We start from the raw sequence: 22,285 nt of genomic DNA, 5'->3' as shown, positions 1-22,285 counted from the left end.
ACCATCTCTCATACCTTCTCTTGAATTCATTCCCACTATCTGCATTCACCAGCTTCAAAGGCAAGTCATTCCAATCACACATCAAAATTTTATAAGGCTGGGGGATTAACATGATAAAAAAAGTTTTAGCTGGTCCTCTAATTATCCAACTTTTTTTTTTTTTTTTGTGAGGAATGACTGTAAAAAGACCAATGTTAGGAACTCTTCAAGGGAGACCACATACCTTCACCTGTCATAACCATCTCTCATACCTTCTCTTGAATTAATAGGTTAATTAATGTAGTTAGGAGTGCTTTAGATGATCAAAATATAAGGCCTAGTGACATCAGAGACTTGACAAAACAGTATCGATGTATATGTACATTCAAATTTTAACTGTAGTAAAGTCGTAAATTTATGTCTGCTTTTGAGTTTTTGCACCTTTCTGGTTTTCCGTAGCTTTCCACCTAAAGTATTGATATTATTCCTGATTATATTCCTCTGCAATACTTCCTGCCACTGTTCTGTCACTTCTTGCATTTAGCAAACGTTCAGAGTAATTACTCCAGGCATCTAGAATACCTTTGTCTTCAGTTTTCATTGAACCTCTGATTCCTTTTTTACAGTATTCTTTCCTTCATTTGTAAGCTTTCCAATTGCCTTCAGAATATTTTGCTACCTTCCTGATATTGATCTTTCAACATTCTTACCATGACTTTTATTTAGCTACTTTTACATATAGCTTTGCTGTCTTAAATTTTATGTGTATTCTCTCAGATCATATGCTGATTTACTGCTAGGAATTTTTGCTATGATTTCCATGAATACTCTTCAGCTTCCCGAGTCCAACATGGAATTCTAATTTTTCTATCCTCGCTGGCAACTTCACCACTTGACTTCCTGGCTGAATTAATCAATGTTTTCTGAATTGTTCACAAGTTTTTTTTAATTAATAATTATTTAAAATAATATTTATCTACACAATCATTCCTTTGAACTTTCATAGTGTAATATCATATACTTCAGCTATGACTGAAACACGAGCTTATATATGCATGATTTATGGTTCATTATTTTGATTCATCTTTTGAATGTAGTTAATGGTCTATCTCCCTGATGATGTCCACATATCGTTGGATGAAATACATTGGAGTTTTTGAATAAATTCTATTTAATTTTTGTTACATGTGTAATCTGTGAAAGTTATTTAAATAAATATTTCCTTTTTTTTTTTTTTTTAATAATATACCCTGATTCTGTGATGAAACAGTGAGGCCATTGCCACAACTGAGATGACATTTCATCTTGTTATGCCATCTTGTTTCTTTTGATTTAAGCCAGTACACAATATAATTTGGTCAGCTAAATCTCAAATTTCTAGCTCATTCTCATTCATTCAGTATCCAGGTAGATACCTACTAATGGAGTGCACTCTGAGAAGTTGAGAATTGGACATTAGATCAGAAGCCCTGGTCAATTCTCCATATTCCTTAAAAGACTGTATGGAGGTCTTCTCCCAGATATCTTTGATCCTTCAGTGAATTCTTTAGTGCAGATGGCAAATAAAATATGGAAATAGATTGTAGAATAAGCAAAGTAGTATGGGGAGCATTTGGATAAATGTGTATGTAATAAATAGAAATTAGCCAAAATGCTAAACTAGTAGTACAACATACATCAGTGTTCAAACCAGTTTTAACTTATGGATCTGACAGTTGGGTTGCAAATAGTTAAACAAGGACTAGAAACCATGAGTGTTTTTAGATAATTAGGAGAGTGAATAGGTGGTATGATTGTCAGCATTATATTGAAAATGAAGATATTAAGAAGGAAATTCACATTGTTAGCATTCAACAAAGGAAGGTTAGCAAAACAAGTGTTTAATACTGGGCTTGAAAAAATCAGGATGGAAACAACTGGGTGGATTGATGCAAAAGCATCCTAGAAGATCGAAATATAAGATCTAATAATACTATAGTCCTGAAAATAACAGATTAATTTGAAGGAAAATGTTGAGAGAAAATTAATAATAACCGGAACTTAATCAAATGGTACTATCATATACTGTACTTTGAGGGTATATATGCCTGAAATTTAATGATTGACTGATTTGGAAGAAAGGCATTGATAGAAAAGTAGTTATGAAAGATATACACTGCTTTGAAAGAAGTCAATGGACAACTCCATGGGCAAGATGCATTGTGTCATGTAATGAGTCACATGCTTGTAGCTAGTATAAATTGGAGGAATATGAGGTTGTTGGTGCAACTGTTTCCTGGTGAATTGGCTGTGAGAAGGGAGCTGATGGAATTTGCAAGAGGCATTGTGATAGGATGCCATGTTGCAGGCATCTGTTCGGCAATTGTTGACAAATTGGGCTGTTCCATGTCAACAATCAATGATACCACACTGATATGGAAGTGCAGGGAGTTAACTGCAAGTACTACTCACAGTGAATGACCCACCACACTCACCAAACATGACTGTAGGATGCTGTGAAGGATAATATTCTGGGCATCGACAGGAGCAAAAATCTGCACAAAAACATTCAGAACCGAGGCTCATGACATGGGTTTCCACGGTAAATATACAAGCCCAACATTACCCCCCCCCAAAAAAAAAACAAACAAACAAACATGCAATGTTGTTTTCAGTGGTGCAAAGAGTGGGTACAGTAGGACATAGAAAGCTCTGTTTTGTTATGGAGTGATGTATCATGCTGCACCCTCTACCAAGCCGATGGATGGGAGTGGGTGCGGCAGATATTCAGTGAACATCTTTTACCAGAGTGCGTAACCCCAATTATGAAATTTGGAGGTGGCTGTGTGATTTTTTTTTTTTTTTTTTTTTTAACCACAGACCTGTTTGTGGTGCCACAAACATTGAACTCCATAACATTCTGGACACTGTGGTGCTTCCTGCTTTGTGGTGTTTCTATGGAACTGACCATTGTCTTTTTCAGAAAGACAGTGCACTGTGTCATAAGGCTGCTGCTGTAACTGCATGGTTTGAGGATGTGAATATTACCATAATTGACTGGCCTCCCCGGAGCTCTGATCTCAACCCTATTGAATATATGTGGGATGAACTGGGTGAGGTCAAGGGACATCTTTCCCCCACATAGTCTCCAGGACCTCATCACATGCCTATTAGGAAGAATGGTCCAAAATTCTCATTGATCACTATCATACTCTTGTGGAAAGTATGCCATGTAGGATTGCTGCAGTTGTTGAATCAAAAGGAGGTCCTACATCTTATTAAGTGGGTTCTATGGCTGTTTGTTCCTCATACTAGATGTCCATTTTCTTCTTTCCAAGCAGGTGTATATTTTAATTACATACATTTTGACAGGTAATTGCTGCAGTACATAAATGAAAAGAGTCTTTAGTTTGTCTTTTCTTTCCATTTTCAGTACATACAGAGAACTATTTTATGACAGCAAATAAACCTTGTAGGAAGGAATCAAAAACGTACTACTTTAGAAGCCTTGATATCAATAAATCTCCTAGTCCTAATGGTATTTCTCCAGTTGTACTTCTTCAACCTATCATTTTTGTCTTGCACCTGGCAAACAGCTTGGAAGCAAGCTTTTATCCAGCCTGTTCCCAAAATAAAGAAGGAAGATAAAAGTGAACTATCAAACTATTATCCTGACTTCAGAACACTCAAAAAAATAATGGAAAAGGTCTTCAAAAGCCAATTGTATCACTACTTGGGGATGCACCAACTTAATGATCACCAGTATAGATTCTACTATTCACATTCCACTAGCCAACTTCACCCACCTTTGGATGCAAGCTATGGAAAAGTTTGGGAAAGTTCAAGTGATTGCTCTTGATATTTCCAAGGCATTTGATGAAGTTTGGCATCATGACCTTCTTACCAAGCTCCCATCCTATGATATTCCTTCTTCCCTATATGAATGGATTTCCAGCTTCCTCTTTGGCCATTTGTTGCAAATCATGGTGTTTCCCTTCATCAGATTTTCCCACCAATGCTAATGTACTCCAGAGTTCTGTGCTTTCACCTACACTCTTTCTCCTATATATCAATGGCCTCTTTCTCTCTCTCTGACATTCAATCCTGTTCATAGCTTTGCTGATTACAGCACTCTCCATTCCTCTTTTTCATTTTCAAAACCTTATAGTGCTGAGGTAATTAACATTCTTCAGGGTCGTCTCTGATCAGACCTTTAACAGTGATCTTCTCAGTCTCAAATGAGGTGATGATAACCTGGTGAATTTTAATGCCATCAGAATGTAGTCCTATCTCATCTTCAGGAAGAAAGGCCATGCTTTACTCTCTCTCACATTTGACAGTTATTCTGTTTACTAACCAGGATCAGTTTTCTCTTCTGAGTTAAATTTCACATCTAACCTATCCTGGCATAAGCATATTAGGTCCACATTCTCTGTTGCCTCAAAAAAGCTTGGTTTTTTTTTTCATTCCAAACAGTTCTTCTCTCTTGCTCAACTCCTAAACTTTATAAAGCTTGAATCCACCAGACATCAGAATACTGTTCCCACATTTGGGATGATGCTACCAAGACCTCCCTCAGAATGCTTGATTGTATTCAGAAGTGAGCAGCTTACTTAATCGATGACCCTCTTGCTCTCTGACTCCCCTCATTTGTTTTCCCATGGATCTGTTGCTGCATTATGTCTTTTCTGTAGGTATTTCCATGGGCACTTCTCCAGTTCACTGGCTGCTACCGTCCCTTCACTTTCCTCTAATCATGTAAGAACAGCTGTGGTAAGACTCATATACTGTTCCACTCCATTGAAACAAATTCTCATCCTCTGCCTTCACCTCTGTTCTCTGGAATAGTCTTTCTTATGCTGTTTTCCCCAATGACCCCAATATCCAAAGAATCTTGGATATTCTTTGTTTTCATTTTTCTCGGTTTCTAGTCATTCAATATTTAAAAAAAAAAATATATATATATATATATATATATATATATGTTAAGAATACCAAGCAATTTTTAAACCTGGTTTTACTCCATTTCCCAAGTAAGCAAACAGACAAAAAAGTCAAGTTTGCGCCTGCAAGTGATGCAAGTCTAGCTGATCCTACAGGTAGTGCAAGACCAAGGTAACTCGTGGTAAAGGTGGCATGAGCTCTGATCACTAATCTTTATATTTACTCTTAATGCCAAAACACATCTCCAAGAAGGAGATGCATGATGTTTTGTATTAAAAGCAAGAGGCCACTACCCAGACCGGTTTCGACCTTCAGTGGGAGCTAGGCTAGAAATACCAAGATTTAGTAATGCAGAGCTCATAAGTATTTTACCAGAACAAGTTGCCATAAGGTGTTTTAACCTTATTAAATAAAAATCTCTGGAGGAGATATAAATGTAGAAAGTATTTTACCTTGGGTATAATAAATGTTAAGAATACCAAGCAATTTTTAAACCTGGTTTTACTCCATTTTCCAAGTAAGCAAACAGACAAAAAAGTCAAGTTTGCGCCTGCAAGTGATGCAAGTCTAGCTGATCCTACAGGTAGTGCAAGACCAAGGCAACTCGTGGTAAAGGTGGCATGAGCTCTGATCACTAATCTTTATATTTACTCTTAATGCCAAAACACATCTCCAAGAAGGAGATGCATGATGTTTTGTATTAAAAGCAAGAGGCCACTACCCAGACCGGTTTCGACCTTTATTGAGGTCTCATCAGTGGGAGCTAGGCTAGAAATACCAAGATTTAGTAATGCAGAGCTCATAAGTATTTTACCAGAACAAGTTGCCATAAGGTGTTTTAACCTTATTAAATAAAAATCTCTGGAGGAGATATAAATGTAGAAAGTATTTTACCTTGGGTATAATAAATGTTAAGAATACCAAGCAATTTTTAAACCTGGTTTTACTCCATTTCCCAAGTAAGCAAACAGACAAAAAAGTCAAGTTTGCGCCTGCAAGTGATGCAAGTCTAGCTGATCCTACAGGTAGTGCAAGACCAAGGCAACTCGTGGTAAAGGTGGCATGAGCTCTGATCACTAATCTTTATATTTACCCTTAATGCCAAAACACATCTCCAAGAAGGAGATGCATGATGTTTTGTATTAAAAGCAAGAGGCCACTACCCAGACCGGTTTCGACCTTTATTGAGGTCTCATCAGTGGGAGCTAGGCTAGAAATACCAAGATTTAGTAATGCAGAGCTCATAAGTATGTTCATACTTATGAGCTCTGCATTACTAAATCTTGGTATTTCTAGCCTTTATTCTAATTCTAGCCGTAAGCTCATACTTATGAGCTCTGCATTACTAAATCTTGGTATTTCTAGCCTAGCTCCCACTGATGAGACCTCAATAAAGATCGAAACCGGTCTGGGTAGTGGCCTCTTGCTTTTAATACAAAACATCATGCATCTCCTTCTTGGAGATGTGTTTTGGCATTAAGGGTAAATATAAAGATTAGTGATCAGAGCTCATGCCACCTTTACCACGAGTTGCCTTGGTCTTGCACTACCTGTAGGATCAGCTAGACTTGCATCACTTGCAGGTGCAAACTTGACTTTTTTTGTCTGTTTGCTTACTTGGGAAATGGAGTAAAACCAGGTTTAAAAATTGCTTGGTATTCTTAACATTTATTATACCCAAGGTAAAATACTTTCTACATATATATATATATATATATATATATATATATATATACACACACACACACACACACACACAGAGACAAGCTAGATGTCAGGCCAGTAGAATAACTGTTAATCAAATCATTGTCCCTTTGGCATACTGTTTGAAATGTAATATAGTTTGTCTCTATATATATGTGTGTGTGTATATTCCAGATGATGGCCTTAATATGAAGATCGAAATGTTGGGAAATTAAAGTAATTATTTCTAACACGGTTTTAGTCTCCATAATTTGTCTGAAATGAATGCTGGTCACTGTGTAACACTAAAGGAAAGAACACATTTTATTTGATTATTCTAATTTTTTGATTTGGAGGTGTAGTATGTTCTTTCTTCTGGTTATATCAATTGAGTAACTAAGATTCATATGTTACATTTTTTCATATGTGTTTTTATTTCATTATGTATTTAATTGCTATAAACAAAATAATCTTTTGGTCTGTTTTTGTTATTTCTTTTTGATAGTGTTGCTAAAGAGTTGGAATCATTACCAAGTCACAGCACCACACCAGATCTTAGAAGACAACTTGCAGTTAAGGTAAAGGTCTAAACAAAAAAATGGTGTGCTTTATCTAAAACAGTAGTTTGAAACTGCACTCTGTTCTTATTATATATTAGTTTATATTATTACATGTGAAAGCAGCATGCCGGCAGTTAAAGTCTAATTGGAATTATGCCAGAAAATTTGGAAAATAATGATCTAAAAGATTTTCAGATGTGAACAGGTCTTTATCGAAGAATGAAATCTGTTTATGTTTGTGTGCTGCATCTGTATCCTGGATCTTAGAGTTTAGTAGAAAGTAAGTTGAATTTCAAGGGTCACAGCAAAGATTACAAATACAGGTAATCCTCGTATAACGTGGTACTTATACAATGCGGTTTCGATATAACGCAGTCTACAATTTGTAGTAACTCTTGTTCAACACGGTTTCGATATAATGTGGTCTAAAAATTGTAGTAACCCTTTATCTTTTCATATATTCTTCACCACGAGACTTAAAAATCAAATTTTACCTTCATAAAATTTGCATCTGCCCATATCGCACACGTAGTTATAAGTAGCGAATTTATATTAGGGGAAATACCCTTTAGCATGCATGTACATCAATTGTTTATCGTATAAAGTGTTTATTGTTGAAAATTGTCTTCATTTCTGCCAGGAAAGCGCATTAAAAATCATAAGTGTGTTAATCTCAAGCTGAGCACTTTGTTTCCTGGTGCGTTACATATGATATGTAATGCTTTTTTTATGTAAAAATTTTATTTTTATATTAATGGACACTTAGAAAGCTTTTGTGATATGGTTGAAAACGAAATTAGTGAATTAATTGATAGGGAAATAGATTTAAATGAGGAGGTACTGGTACAATTAATAGATGACGTCGAACCAAATGGCGGGGAAAATTCTTCCGAAGATTCTGATGGTGATGAATCCGTTAAGAATTCAGTTTAAAGAAATTAGCAGAAGAATTGGACTTATCAAGAAAGGAAGTTATTTTACGGATAATGATCCCTCAATGGAGTGCTCCGGAAAATTCACTAGACAATTGGATATTTGTTTAGCCTCATATTATGAACTGAATAGAAAGACTGCAGCATAGTGGTAAGCAAGGTCTTATTACTAACTTCTTGATAGCTAAACTAGTCGAAGTATGCAATAATGCACATATTACTCATTGCACATAATGCATAAATGTTTTGCCTAAAACATTTATGCATTGCTCGTGCAATGAAGTTTTCATACAATTTGTAATTTTTATAAGTTTATTTATACTATGCATTTGTTTCATACTTTATGTTTTCTTAACTTACACGAATTACCTGAATTAAATAAAAATATTTTTTGTTGGATATAATCACTGTTGTAATCATCATCATCAAATTCCTGCCATGTACCCTCAAGGGGTGTACAGGATATGATAGTACTACATGAAAAAAATTACATCATTACTAACTTCCTATCTACAATTTTCCTCCAAATCAGTCTGTTAGTTGTCAAGACTCCACCATTATCAGATCTTATATTTCTGTTGTCTAAGGCACTTTGCACCATTTCAATCCATCTATATCTTGGTCTTCCTCTGGGTTGTTTTCCTGCCAACCTGGCAGAGAACACTTGTTTTGCTAATCTTTCATTGCCCATTCTGTTTAAGTGACCATACCACCTGATGCTTAGCTCTGCTAACGCATTCCTGGATGCTGACAATGTCAAGTTCTTTCCTAATATTCTCGTTTTTAATATGATATTGCCATTGATGCCATCTGTTCACGCCTCTAATCTTTCTCAGGACTCTCATATCTGTGGTCTCTAGTCTTTGGTCAAGTGTTTTACTTCTGACCCAGCTCTCAGATCCATAAGTTAAAACTGGTTTGAACACTGTCTTGTATACAGCTAATTTAGTGTTCCGACTAATTTCTCTCTTATTCCTTATGAATTTATTCAATTGACTTCCCACCATACCGGCTTTGCTGATTCTGTTGTCTATTTCTATATTTAATTTACCATCTTCACTAAAAATCGTGCCTAAGTAGCTGAAATGTTTTACTTGTTCCACAGGTTCTCCATTCACAACACAGTTGACATTTCCAATGATTCTGCCTATTTTCATTGTCTTTGTCTTTTTATTGCTGACCTTTATACCATATCTATTACAACAGTTATTCAATTTAGTCAGAGAATCTTGCAGACTTGTAGCGGATTTATTTAGAAGTATAACATCATCTGCATAAAGCAAAGCGTTGACATTAACATCTCCAATTTTGATATCATGTTTAATACCACTTTCCTTCATAATGTGATTCATATAGATAACGAATAACAGAGGGGATAATGTACATCCTTGTCTCACACCAGATTTAACATTAAACCATCTTCCTGTACTTCCTTCAATTCTAACTGCTGACTTACAACTCAAATAAAGACTGAGTATTACTTGATATAATGCCCCATTGACGCCATATAACTGTAGCGTATTGAATAGCTTCTCTCTTGGCACCTTGTCATATGCCTTTTCCAAATCGACAAAACTTAAATACAAATCTTTGTTATATTCCCATGCTTTCTCGACTATTTGTCATAAAGTGAAGATCTGATCCGTACAGCTTCTATTTGGCCTGAATCCAGCTTGTTCTTCACCCAGCTTTTCTTCCACAATTCTTCTCAATCGTTTCTCAAGTATATTTGCATAAATCTTACCAGGAACACTCAATAGGGAAATACCTCTGTAATTCTCACATTCAGTTTTATTTCCCTTTTTATATATGGGTACTATGAAAGCAATACTCCAATCATCGGGAATTCGTTCCTCTGTCCAGGCTTTCTGAACTTTGCAGTGCAGCCACTGTAAGACTCTCACACCACCATACTTCAGCATTTCTGGTCGAATATCATCTACTCCTGCTGCCTTTCCACATTTTAAGCCTTTGATGGCTTTTTCTACTTCAAGTATGGATATGTATTCCTGACTGCATGCCTGGTCAGTGTTTTTTTACCACTGTGTTGTCATCACTGCTTGTTTCATTTAGCAGTTTTTCAAAGTAATTACTCCATACTTCAAGGATATCTTTTTCTCCCGTTTTGATGTCACCTTTATCATCTCTAACTCCTTTTACAGCACTCTTTCCTCCATTCCTAAGCTTCTTGAACAACCTCCAGAATATTTTGCCACCTTCTTGATATTTATTTTCTATATGCATGCCAAAGTCCTCCCATGACTTTTGTTTAGCTAGTTTTACACAGTGTTTAGCATTCTTGCATTTGTCTCTGTATTCTCTAAAAGCACAAGCTGACATATTTGCCAGGAACTTTTGATATGCTTTCTTCTTTTCCTTCACTGCCTCTTTAACTTCCTGTGTTCACCATGGAATTCTAATTTTTCTATCCTTGCAGACAACTTCACCACATGCCTCTAGCTGAATCATTCAGGGCTTTCTTCAAGGCTTGCCACTGAATCTCCAAGGTTTGATTCCTGTTCTCAAACTCTTTCATTTTTTCTTCAATAATCTTTGTGTATTTTAGTCTACAGTTCACATCTGAGAGCTGCTCAACTTTTATTTGCTTTAAAACTTTTTTACATGTTATTATTATTACACTTTTTTATAAAATCTTTATCAAGTAGCTTTATTTTTATCCTCCTACATGTTTCGCCAATCTGTTTCTATTGGCATCCTTTTTTTTCTCTAAGATTTTTTTCTCTAGATCTTCCATGAATAAGTCAGCACAAGGAGGTGAGAGGGGGCTACCCATAGCTAATCCAGTGAGTTGTTTGTAGATCGTTTCTTTGATATTTAATGATCTGATAAAAGTTTTCCAAATTTCTGGTAAAATTAGATATTAAGAGAAAAAAATCTTAACCCAGATCTTTCCAAAACCGAAAATTTGGTACAGATATGTAGATGACATCTTTATCATTTGGGATCATACAAAAGAAGAACTAATAAATTACCTCAACCAAATTGATAGTTTCCACAATACCATCAAATTCACATTAGAAATGGAAAAAGATAAAAAACTGCCATTCTTTGACATTTTAATAAAGAAACAATCCAATAATAGTATCAACCTATCTGTATACAGAAAACCTACAAATACTGGACGTTACCTCCATTTCAACTCAGCTCATCACATAGCTCAGAAACTTAGCATTATCCATAGTCTCAAGAAAAGAGCTATACAGTATACGACAGACAAGGATGACCTACTAACGGAATTAACCACAATATCCAGAGAACTTTCTTTAAATGGTTACCCTAAAAGACTCTATAACAAGATTCTATTTACTGATATACCACATCGACAACGTGATGACGTCCAGTACATCAGTACAATTACAATTCCTTTTGTCAACAACCTTTCTAAAAAATTAGCTAACCTTTTAAAACCATACAAGATCAGAGTGGCATTCAAACCAATCAATACTATTCGGAAATTTTTAAGATCACCGAAAGATCCTCACCCATTCTACAAATAATCTGGAGTATATAATATTCCTTGCTCATGTGGTATTAGTTACGTAGGTCAGACATCTAGAAGCTTCGAAACGAGAAAGAAAGAACACAAAGGATATGTCAGAAATAACAGATAAGACATTTCAGGCCTTTCATGCCACTTTGCCTCTACTAACCATCACATTGAGTGGGATAAGAGCCTTATGCCATACATAGAAGATAACTACCATTCAAGAACCTTTAAAGAAGCAGCTACAGTCATCCGTAAAACTGAAAACCTAAACAAGAATCAAGGTCTAATTTTACCAGAAATTTGGAAAACTTTTATCAGATCATTAAATATCAAAGAAATGAACTTTCATAACAATTACGTCATGAGTCATCACGAATAAATCACATTAACGAGACACGCACATTGTCACGCACAATACCAATTTTTTGTATGATTTAAAACCATCGGTTATAACCTAGTCTGTAACCTTCATTTTGTGCTTACTGATTTGTATTCCCTGAGGATGCCAATAGAAACAGATTGGCAAAACATGTAGGAGGATAAAAATAAAGCTACTTGATAAAGATTTTATAAAAAAGTGTAATAGTCTTATGAATAATTGTCAAGAAAAAATTCAACATAATTTTTTACATGTTATTCTTTTCAATATGAAATTCAATTTTATCTTGCTCAAGACTAGATAGCGATCACTTCCAGTTTCAAATCCTCTCTACACTCTGTTGTCCTGCACAAGGGAGAAAACATCACTATCAACAATAACATAGTCAATGAGACTTTTCTTATTCCTTGCCTCTTCTCTCCATGTGAATTTGTGCACATTTTTATGTTGGAACATGGTGTTAGTAATAACCAGTCCATGTCCTGAGCAGAAATCCAACAGATATTTGCCATTATTATTAGCTTTGCTCTTTTCTTCAAATTTTCCCAAAATATTTTTGTATGTCTCACAATTATTTCCTAATCTGCTATTTAGATCCCCAACAAGGACCAACTTTTCCTTTTTAATTGTGTCAGTTGCTTTTTCTAAAGCATCAAAAATTCCTCCACTTCTACCTTAGTAGAACCTTCTGTGGGACCATAGGCACAAATAAATCTCATTGTTCAGTTCCCCATTCTCATATTTGCCCACATTACTCTACTTGAGACTGACTGCCATTCAAGAAGATTAGCCTCGTATTTCGTGTTGAATACTATGGCTGCTCCTTCTTTTCCTTGATTGTCATTGCCTGAATATAACATTTTGTATTTATTGCTCAGGAAGATCTCACCAGTTTTTGTCTTTTTTGTTTCAGTCACCCCTATTATGTCGATCTGGTACTTATCTAATTCCTCTGCTAGTTCCATTTCTTTGCCATTCAGGCTTCTTATGTTGATAGTATCGATCTTTAAAACTCTGGCGATGTTGAATTGGGGTGTGTTTTCAGATTTGTTCCAGTAGCTGACTTTTCGCTGTTCGCCCTGGTTCCCTGGTATAAACAACGGGGGCCTTGTTTAACCGGGCGACGCCCCAGCTGGCATGAAATTTTGTCATGTTGTACCATCATTTTTTATTTTGGCTTAACCAATAAGAATATAATTTGGTCAGCTAAATCCCAAATTGCCAGCCCATCCTCATTTGTTCAGTATCCAAGTAGATACCCAACAGGGTACACCACGAGAAGGTGAGGATTGGACATTAGGTCAGAAGCCCTGGTCGGTTCTCCGCATTCCTTTAAAGGGTATGTGGAGGTCTCCTCTCATTTATACAGCTTTGACCCTTAAGCACCCCATCAAAAATAAAAAAAAAGATTTCGGAACATAACCCTACTCTTTCTATGCGATTTGAGTCTCGCATAATGCGGGATTTCTATGGAACCTAACATCCACGTTATACAAGGGTTACCTGTACAACTCTGAGGATAACTGCAGTGCTGAAATGAACTCCTTGACATGTAAGAAAAAAGTCATTTTGCCTCTTTACCAAAGCCTTGATATGACTTCAACTAAGCTATTATATGCAAGTCTGATCTTCTGGTTTTCATGGTGATGCTGATACTCTAAAGAGAGTGCAGATCAGAGTATTAAAGATGATATCAGGATTGTGAAATAGAGATTATGAAGACATTGAGAATTTGTGAACTGCAAACACTAGTAAAAAGGAGAAAGAGGGGTGATATGATTGAGACTTACAAACTTCTGAAGGGGTCATACTAGATACAAGTTGATGGAATTTTTTATTTTATGGAGGGTGGTGAGAAGATGAGAGGAAATCCATGGAAAGTTGAGAATGAATGCAGTGAAGAAAGAGTTAGAGCTAGATTTTTCTTTCACACATTGGTACATGATCGGAATGGATTGCCTTTGAAGGTTCTGAGTGCGTGTAGCGTGAATGGATTCAAGAAAAGGTATCACAGTGATGCAGTGATATGAGGCCTGCCTTGATAAGCCCCTGACTCCCTGGAGGTCTCTCTTAATGATAGTAATAAATATTATGTGCATATACAGTTTACCATAGTAATGTACCAAAGTGACTTGTGGCTTAAATGACTTTGAGTATGGTCTGATGGCCTGCAACACAGAAAGAGAAAAAGAGAGAGAGAAAGAGAAACTGTACAAAGTAGACATCGTGATTATCTTTCTATATATGTTCATTTCCTGCATACTACTAACAGAGATCCTCGATACAACAAAGTTCTCCCCTCCCCTCTTCCCCCAAGACACACATGATTGCTCATAATTACTATACATGCAGGTTCAGGTTATTTATCCTCAAAACACTGTAACACTTTCTTTTTCTACAGATTGCCCTTCTGCCAACCAATCTTTAGCCTCACATTGTATGACAGGTGCCAATGGATGAGTGAGATTTCTATACCTCTTTTTCATGGTCTGATTATTGCTCCTGATCCAAGCAATAGCCTTGATCTAATAATTATAATTATTCTTGCTGGGATGAGTTTCTTTATTCCTCTATTCCACTCAGAATCCTTGACCCTTTTCCAAGCCTTGGTTTTCCAACAAATGTGCCAAAGTAGTTCAAGCTAAAAATGCAGCATATACCCAGTGAATGAAGTTAAAAACTCCAGCCTCTTGCTCAGCTTACTCTACAACCCATAACTTTGTAAGAGCCAAATGCACTAAGCTTGCCTCCTCCTCAAATGCCAGTTGAACCTTCTGGTTCCTTGCCAAAGCTGTTAGGCAAAACTGATCTCCTACTATGTTTTAGGAACAATGACAACATCTCCAAAAGATAAGGCAGACTTCTTGGCATTAGTTTTTTTTCCTTCAACTGTTATTTAGATGACTAAAGTAAATATTCCCCCTACTATTCCACCAACCACCTCATTATGCTTCCTCTGATCTTTTGTCAGGACATAAGAAATATACTAATAGCCTTGATATAAATAAGTCCTCTGGCCCTGATGGCATTCTTCCAGTTGTATTAGGAGCTTGTGCAACTAATACCATCCTTCATCGCCTTTGAAAGTTTTCCTACTCATCTGGCATCTATCCAGTAGTATGGAAGCAAGCATTTATCGAACCTGTTTCAAAAGGGAACAGGTTTCGATAAAAGTTTCAAACTGTTGTCACTCTGCTCTTACCTCAGTATTCTCAAAAGTGATGAAGAAGGTTGTCAACAACTAACTTCTTCACTGCCTAGAGATCCATCAGTTATTTAGTGATCATCAATGTGAATTCTTCTATTCTTGTTGTATAAGTAGACTTTTTCGTAACCTTTGTACAGAGGAATGGAATGATATGAAGAAACTAATGTGGTTGCTCTTGATATTTCTAAAGCATTTGATCAAGTCTGGCATATCTTATGATCTCCCTCCTATCCTGTGTCAGTGGATTGCCAGCTTCCTCTCTGGTCATTTACTGTGTGTCATGGTGGATTCCTGCTTATCTGATTTTTTTTCATCAACACCAGAGTGCCTCAAGGCTCTGTGCTTTCACTTACACTCTTACTCCTGTACATCAATGATCTTCTCTCACTAACATCCATTCTTATTCATAGCTTTGCTAATGACAGTATGATCTGTTTCTCTTTGTCATTTACAAAATCTTGTAGTATCCAGATGACATCAGTATTAAAGATCTTCTATGGCTATTGCCTTTAAACACCGATCTTTTAGCCATTCTCAAGTGGAGCAAAGATAATTTAATAAATTTTAATGCTAATAAAACAGTTGAAAGTTTATTTTTCACTTGGTTAGATTATAATAAATTTAGTTTAATCCTTTATCCAAGTGTGAGCAAACAAAGTTTGCGCCTGAAAATATCTTCAGGACTGGGATAAGGTAGTACAGCAACAGGCAACTCGTAGCAAAGGTGGACCAAGCTAACATCACTCCTTGTCTCAGTATCTCCCATAATGTAAAGCAAATCTCCTTGCGGACATATATACTGCTGTGCATTAAGGGAAGGGTCACTACCCAGACTGGTTTCAACCTTTATTGAGGTCTCTGGGTAGTGGCCCTTCCCTTAATGCATAACATTATACATATCCGCTAGGAGATGTTTTGCATTATGGGAGATACTGAGATAGGAGTGATGTTAGCTTGGTCCACCTTTGCAACGAGCTGCCCGGTGTTGTACCACTTTACCCCAGTCCTGAAGATACTTTCAGGTGCAAACTTTGTTTGCTCACACTTGGATAAAGGATTATACTAAATTTACTACTAAAACAGTCTTTCCTTATTTCACAGAAGGAAGACTATTTCTCACTCTCCCTTACTTTTGATTACACTCCACTAACCACAAGACCAGTTTTATCTTTTTTAGGTTGACTTTCATGGCTAGCATAATCCTATAAACTCTTCCCCTCCCCCATTTGTGTGATCATTTCATCATTTGCAATCATCCATATGAATTGTGAAATTACCAAAGTGAGGGTCACAATGCTGCTATGGAATAATACTTTTCTGCAAGTGAAAGTTGATCTGAAAATTTTAAAGAATGGTTCTCATTGCACAGCATCAAATGAATGGGAGGATTATCATCGATTGCTTGTTGCCCCAAACCACTTCCCCTCCCACATGCTTCCCAAAGTTTAAGAATGTGTTAGAGGCTACTGGCCTTTGGGTGCTTAAGGATCAAAGCTGTATAACTGAGAGGAGACCACCACATAGCCTTTAAAGGAATGCGGAGAACCGACCAGGGCTTCTGACCTAATGTCCAATCCTCACCTTCTCGTGGTGCGCCCTGTTGGGTATCTACTTGGACTGAACGAACGAGGATGGGCTGGCAATTTGGGATTTAGCCGAACAAATTGTATTCTTATTGGTTAAACCAAAATAAAAAATGATGGTACAACATGACAAAATTTCATGCCGGCTAGGGCATCGCCCGGTTAAACAAGGCCCCCGTTGTTTTCGCCAGGGAACCAGGGCGAACAGCAAAAAGTCAGCTACTGGAACAAATATGAAAACAAACCCCAAATCAACATCGCCAGAGTTAAAGATTGGTACTATCAACGTAAGAAGCCTGAATGGCAAAGAAATGGAGCTAGCTGAGGAATTAGATAAGTACCAGATCGACATAATAGGGGTGACTGAAACAAAAAAGACCAAAACTGGTGAGATCTTTCTGAGCAATAAATACAAAATGTTATATTCAGGCAATGACAATCAAGGAAAAGAAGGAGTAGCCATAGTATTCAACACAAAATACGAGGCTAATCTTCTTAAATGGCAGTCAGTCTCAAGTAGAGTAATGTGGGCAAATATGAGAATGGGGAACTGGACAATGAGACTTATTTGTGCCTATGATCTCACAGAAGGTTCTACTAAGGTAGAAGTGGAGGAATTTTTTGAGGCTTTAGAAAAAGCCACTGACACAATGAGAAATGAAAAGTTGGTCCTTGTTGGGGATCTAAATAGCAGAGTAGAAAATGATTGTGAGACATACAAAAATATTTTGGGAAAATTTGGAGAAAAGAGCAAAGCTAATAATAATGGCAAATATCTGTTGGATTTCTGCTCAGGACATGGACTGGTTATTACTAACACCATGTTCCAACATAAAAATGTGCACAAATTCACATGGAGAGAAGAGGCTAGGAATAAGAAAAGTCTCATTGGCTATGTTATTGTTGATAGTGATGTTTTCTCCCTGGTGCAGGACACCAGAGTGTACAGAGGATTTGAAATTGGAAGTGATCACTATCTAGTATTGAGCAAGATAAAATTGAATTTCATATTGAAAAGAATAACATGTAAGAAAGTTTTAAAGTGAGTAAAAGTTGTGCGCTCTCAGATGTGAACTGTAGACTAAAATACACAAAGATTATTGAAGAAAAAATGAAAGAGTTTGAGAACAGGAATCAAACCTCAGGAAGTTAAAGAGGCGGTGAAGGAAAAGAAGAAAGCATATCAAAAGTTCCTGTCAAATAAGTCAGCTTGTGCTCTTAGAGAATATAGAGACAAATGCAAGAATGCTAAACACTGTGTAAAATTAGCTAAACAAAAGTCATAGGAAGACTTTGGTAAGAACATAGAAAATAAATATCAAGAAGGTGGCAAAATATTCTGGAGGTTGTTGAAGAAGCTTAGGAATGGAGGAAAGTGTGCTGTAAAAGGAGTTAAAGATGATAAAGGTGACATGAAACCGGGAGAAAAAGATATCCTTGAAGTATGGAGTAATTACTTTGAAAAACTTCTAAATGAAACAAGATGATGACAACACAGTGGTAAAAACACACTGACCAGGCATGCAGTCAGGAATACATATCCATACTTGAAGCAGAAAAAGCCATCAAAGGCTTGAAATTGGAAAGGCAGCAGGAGTAGATGATATTCGACCAAAAATGCTGAAGTATGGTGGTGTGAGAGTCTTACAGTGGCTGCACTGCATAATTCAGAAGGCCTGGACAGAGGGACGTATTCCCAATGATTGGAGTAGAGCTCTCATAGTACCCATATATAAAAAGGGAAATAAAACTGCATGTGAGAATTACAGAGGTATTTCCCTACTGATTGTTCCTGGCAAGATCTATGCAAGTATACTTGAAAAATGGTTGAGAAGAATTGTGGAAGAAAAGGTTGGTTAAGAACAAGCTGGATTCAAGCCAAATAGAGGCTGTCAGGACCAGATCTTCACTTTATGACAAATAGTCGAGAAAGCATGGGAATATAACAAAGATCTGTATTTAAGTTTTGTCGATCTGGAAAAGGCATATGACAAGGTGCCAAGAGAGAAGCTACTCAGTACGCTGCAGTTATATGGTGTCAATAGGGCATTATATCAAGCAATACTTAGTCTTTACTTGAGTTGTAAGTCAGCAGTTAGAATTGAAGGAAGTATAGGAAGATGGTTTAATGTTAAATCTGGTGTGAGACAAGGATGTACATTATCCCCTCTGTTATTCATTATCTATATGGATCACATTATGAAGGAAAGTGGTATTAAACATGATATCAAAATTGGAGATGTTAATGTCAGCTCTTTGCTTTATGCGGATGATGTTATACTTCTAAATAAATCCGCTACAAGTCTGCAAGATTCTCTGACTAAATTGAATAGCTGTTGTAATAGATATGGTATGAAGGTCAGCAATAAAAAGACAAATACAATGAAAATAGGCAGAATCATTGGAAATGTCAACTGTGTTGTGAATGGAGAACCTGTGGAACAAGTAAAACATTTCAGCTACTTAGGCACGATTTTTAGTGAAGATGGTAAATTAAATATAGAAATAGACAACAGAATCAGCAAAGCCGGTATGGTGGGAAGTCAATTGAATAAATTCATAAGGAATAAGAGAGAAATTAGTCGGAACACTAAATTAGCTGTATACAAGACAGTGTTCAAACCAGTTTTAACTTATGGATCTGAGAGCTGGGTCAGAAGTAAAACACTTCACCAAAGACTAGAGACCACAGATATGAGAGTCCTGAGAAAGGTTATAGGCATGAACAGATGGCATCAATGGCAATATCATATTAAAAATGAGGATATTAGCAAAGAACTTGACATTGTCAGCATCCAGAATGCGTTAGCAGAGCTAATCTCAGGTGGTATGGTCACTTAAACAGAATGGGCGAGGAAAGATTAGCAAAACAAGTGTTCTCTGCCAGGTTGGCCGCAAAATGACCCAGAGGAAGACCAAGATATAGGTGGATTGATACGGTACAAAGTGCTTTAGACGATAGAAATATAAGATCTGATAATGGTGGAGTCTTGACAAGTAACAGACTGATTTGGAGGAAAATTGTAGAATTAATAATGATGCAATTTTTTTCATGTAGTATCATCATATCCTGTACACCCCTTGAGGGTACATAGCAGGAATTTGATGATGATGATGAAAACTGGCCTCTTTTAAAAGAGGGTACCTTTATGATCATATATCTCATTAAATTTAAAGCAAGTATTAGGATTTTTGAGGTAGCCAAGGAGAAAGTATCACTTTTGCTTCATGTTAATATCATAGGTCACCTACTCAATTCAAGCTGTATTTATTGTTCTTCAAATCCTAGGACAATAAGAAAAAGGAACAAGGACTTGTTGTCCATGTATATATAGGCAGTTCAACTCGAGCTTTGGTTACAACCCATCTTCTGGACTGATTTCATAGATGTTTTGTTTCAGAAGTGGACAAGTACTTGATATTTTATGGGTTGTCAGCTCTGTGCAGTATAGGGAAAAAAATTATTAGAATAATGCAATATGGAAAAGATGAAAAAATAATATCAGACACAAAACTAGTAATATTTGTAATTAGTATAAATCAATGAAATCATTAGCATTTATCATTAAATTAATGAACCTCAGTATTTAAAATTTCTAATTAATTAATGAAACAATTATTTTATACAAAAATTGGCACCTTCATATTTCCCAGTGTAAAGAGTTTTCACCGAATGAATTCATGGAATGCTAATCTGAATGTCATTTGATTAGTACAATTTGGCAGAGTTGCCATAAAAGATGGCTAAATAGCTTGGACATAATTCTAAAATGCAACCTGTCTCTTGAAAGGAAAAACAGAACATGAAGAAGAAATACAGGAATGCAAAAATTCAGAAACAAGAGGGAGGGAATGCCAACAGTTAGTTGATGAAGCTTCAGGAAGAAGTTAAATCAGATATTAAAATGAATAAATATAAAAAGAAAAAAAAGAAACAACAGCAGCCAGCAAAAACAGAAGCTGAAAAATTAGATTAAAATTTAAAGATTTGGAATGAAGATAGATAAATTGAGAATTAATGTCTTTGAATTAATGTCTTAAGAAATAGAGGGATTTGTTTATTCTATTTTTAAATTTAATTTACCATCCTCACTAAAAATTGTACCTCAATAGCTGAATTATTTTACTTGTTCTATTCATCACCTTGATGAATTGATGCTTGAGTGTTTCAGAAGTGTTAATTAACATTACATACTAGTGGCAAAATCTCAGCATTGAGTAACTCAGCCAGAAAAATGTGTCTACTAGAACAGAAAAAGTCAGTTTAATTTCAGACTCAACCAGAAACCATATCAAAGGTTTCTAGTAAGTATGTCAATATGTGCCTGAGAGAAAAGATAAAAATGTAATAAAGCTGTGTGTAATCGGAACTAAACAAAAGCCATGGAAAGATTTTGGAAATAATATAGAATCACAAGTATTACAAAGAAGACAGATTAATATATCCATTTCTCCAACCAGCAGGCTGTATGTTTGAATCCCACTGTGAGATTGGATGTTTGTGGATGTCTTTAGGCAGGAGATGAATTTCATTGCCCAGTATCAGACCACTGACCTGCTCATTGGAGGCCTTGAAAAAGTCTCTTGTTTGGTCTCTAGAGCAGAGTTTCTGGACTATGTAAAAAAATAAATGAAATTGCAATTTCAAAAAAGAAAAAAAATCCTTAGCCCAACCATTATATGAATGTACTATAGGTTTACAAAACCTTTTGTGTGGTAGAAATCTGTTAAAAAAATGTTCTGAAGGAAGAAATCAAAAATGATAAAGTGATATACTAAAAACTGAAAATAGATATTCTAGATATCTGGAATAAATACTTTGAAAAAAAATTTAAATGATAGTGACAGAACAGTGATAGAAAATATTCAAGAGAAATGCTATCAGAAGCCTATGTCAGTACTTGAGATAAAAAAACAACAACAAACATCTAGGGTAGATGATAATCAACCAGAAATACTCAAATACAAAAAAATTTAAAGTGGCTACACTACTTTATTCAGAAAACTTAAAAGATTGAATTACTTGTAGATCTTTCATTGTAGTTAATCAGTAAAACAGATGAATAAAATTAAATTCAAGTATTACATAGGAATTTCTAGTTTTCTAGATATGTAAAGCATACTCATGAAGCAACTATGATGAATTCATATAGTCGCTTCAAATTAAGAAAAAATTCAAGAATCCAGCTTGTTCAGCCAGACTCTGCAGTTGTTGTTGTCAGACCACATTTTTAAGCCAATAATAGTTGAGAAATCATGCAAATATAACAACAGTATGTTTATTATAGATTTAATAAAGTCCTAAGTTAGAAGTTGGATTTGAAGTATATACAAGATAGTGGTTTGATGATGTCTGGAATTACTGTCAAAGTGACTAAGGCTATTAAGCCAATAATAAGGAAAGTAAGGAGTAGCATGGTAAGGAAAGCAAAATTTAGATTATGTGAAGAAATTAGTTGAGCATACCAAAGGAAATCCCAAAGAGTTCTTTTACTGTATGGCAAGTAAAATGAAAAATTACTGTGGAAGT

At 35.9% G+C, this 22,285-nt stretch overlaps 1 protein-coding gene across 1 annotated transcript in view; it reads left to right on the top strand.

Moving 5' to 3' along the window:
* Positions 1–22,285, top strand: part of LOC150100206 (bifunctional purine biosynthesis protein ATIC) — a 307,282-nt gene that overhangs the window by 120,124 nt on the left and 164,873 nt on the right. Inside the window, exon 7 of the mRNA XM_090403041.1 lies at positions 7,091–7,163. Coding sequence (XP_090259167.1) covers positions 7,091–7,163 — 73 coding nt within the window. The remainder of the gene's footprint in view (positions 1–7,090; positions 7,164–22,285) is intronic.

The sequence above is a fragment of the Typopeltis vanoorti genome, chromosome 13, assembly GCF_054136105.1.
Source record: "Typopeltis vanoorti isolate ZY-2024b chromosome 13, IOZ_Tvanoo_1.0, whole genome shotgun sequence".
Lineage (NCBI taxonomy): Eukaryota > Metazoa > Arthropoda > Arachnida > Uropygi > Thelyphonidae > Typopeltis > Typopeltis vanoorti.
The sequence above is the reverse complement of the archived record's forward strand: the minus strand, read 5'-3'. Positions and strand labels throughout refer to the sequence as shown.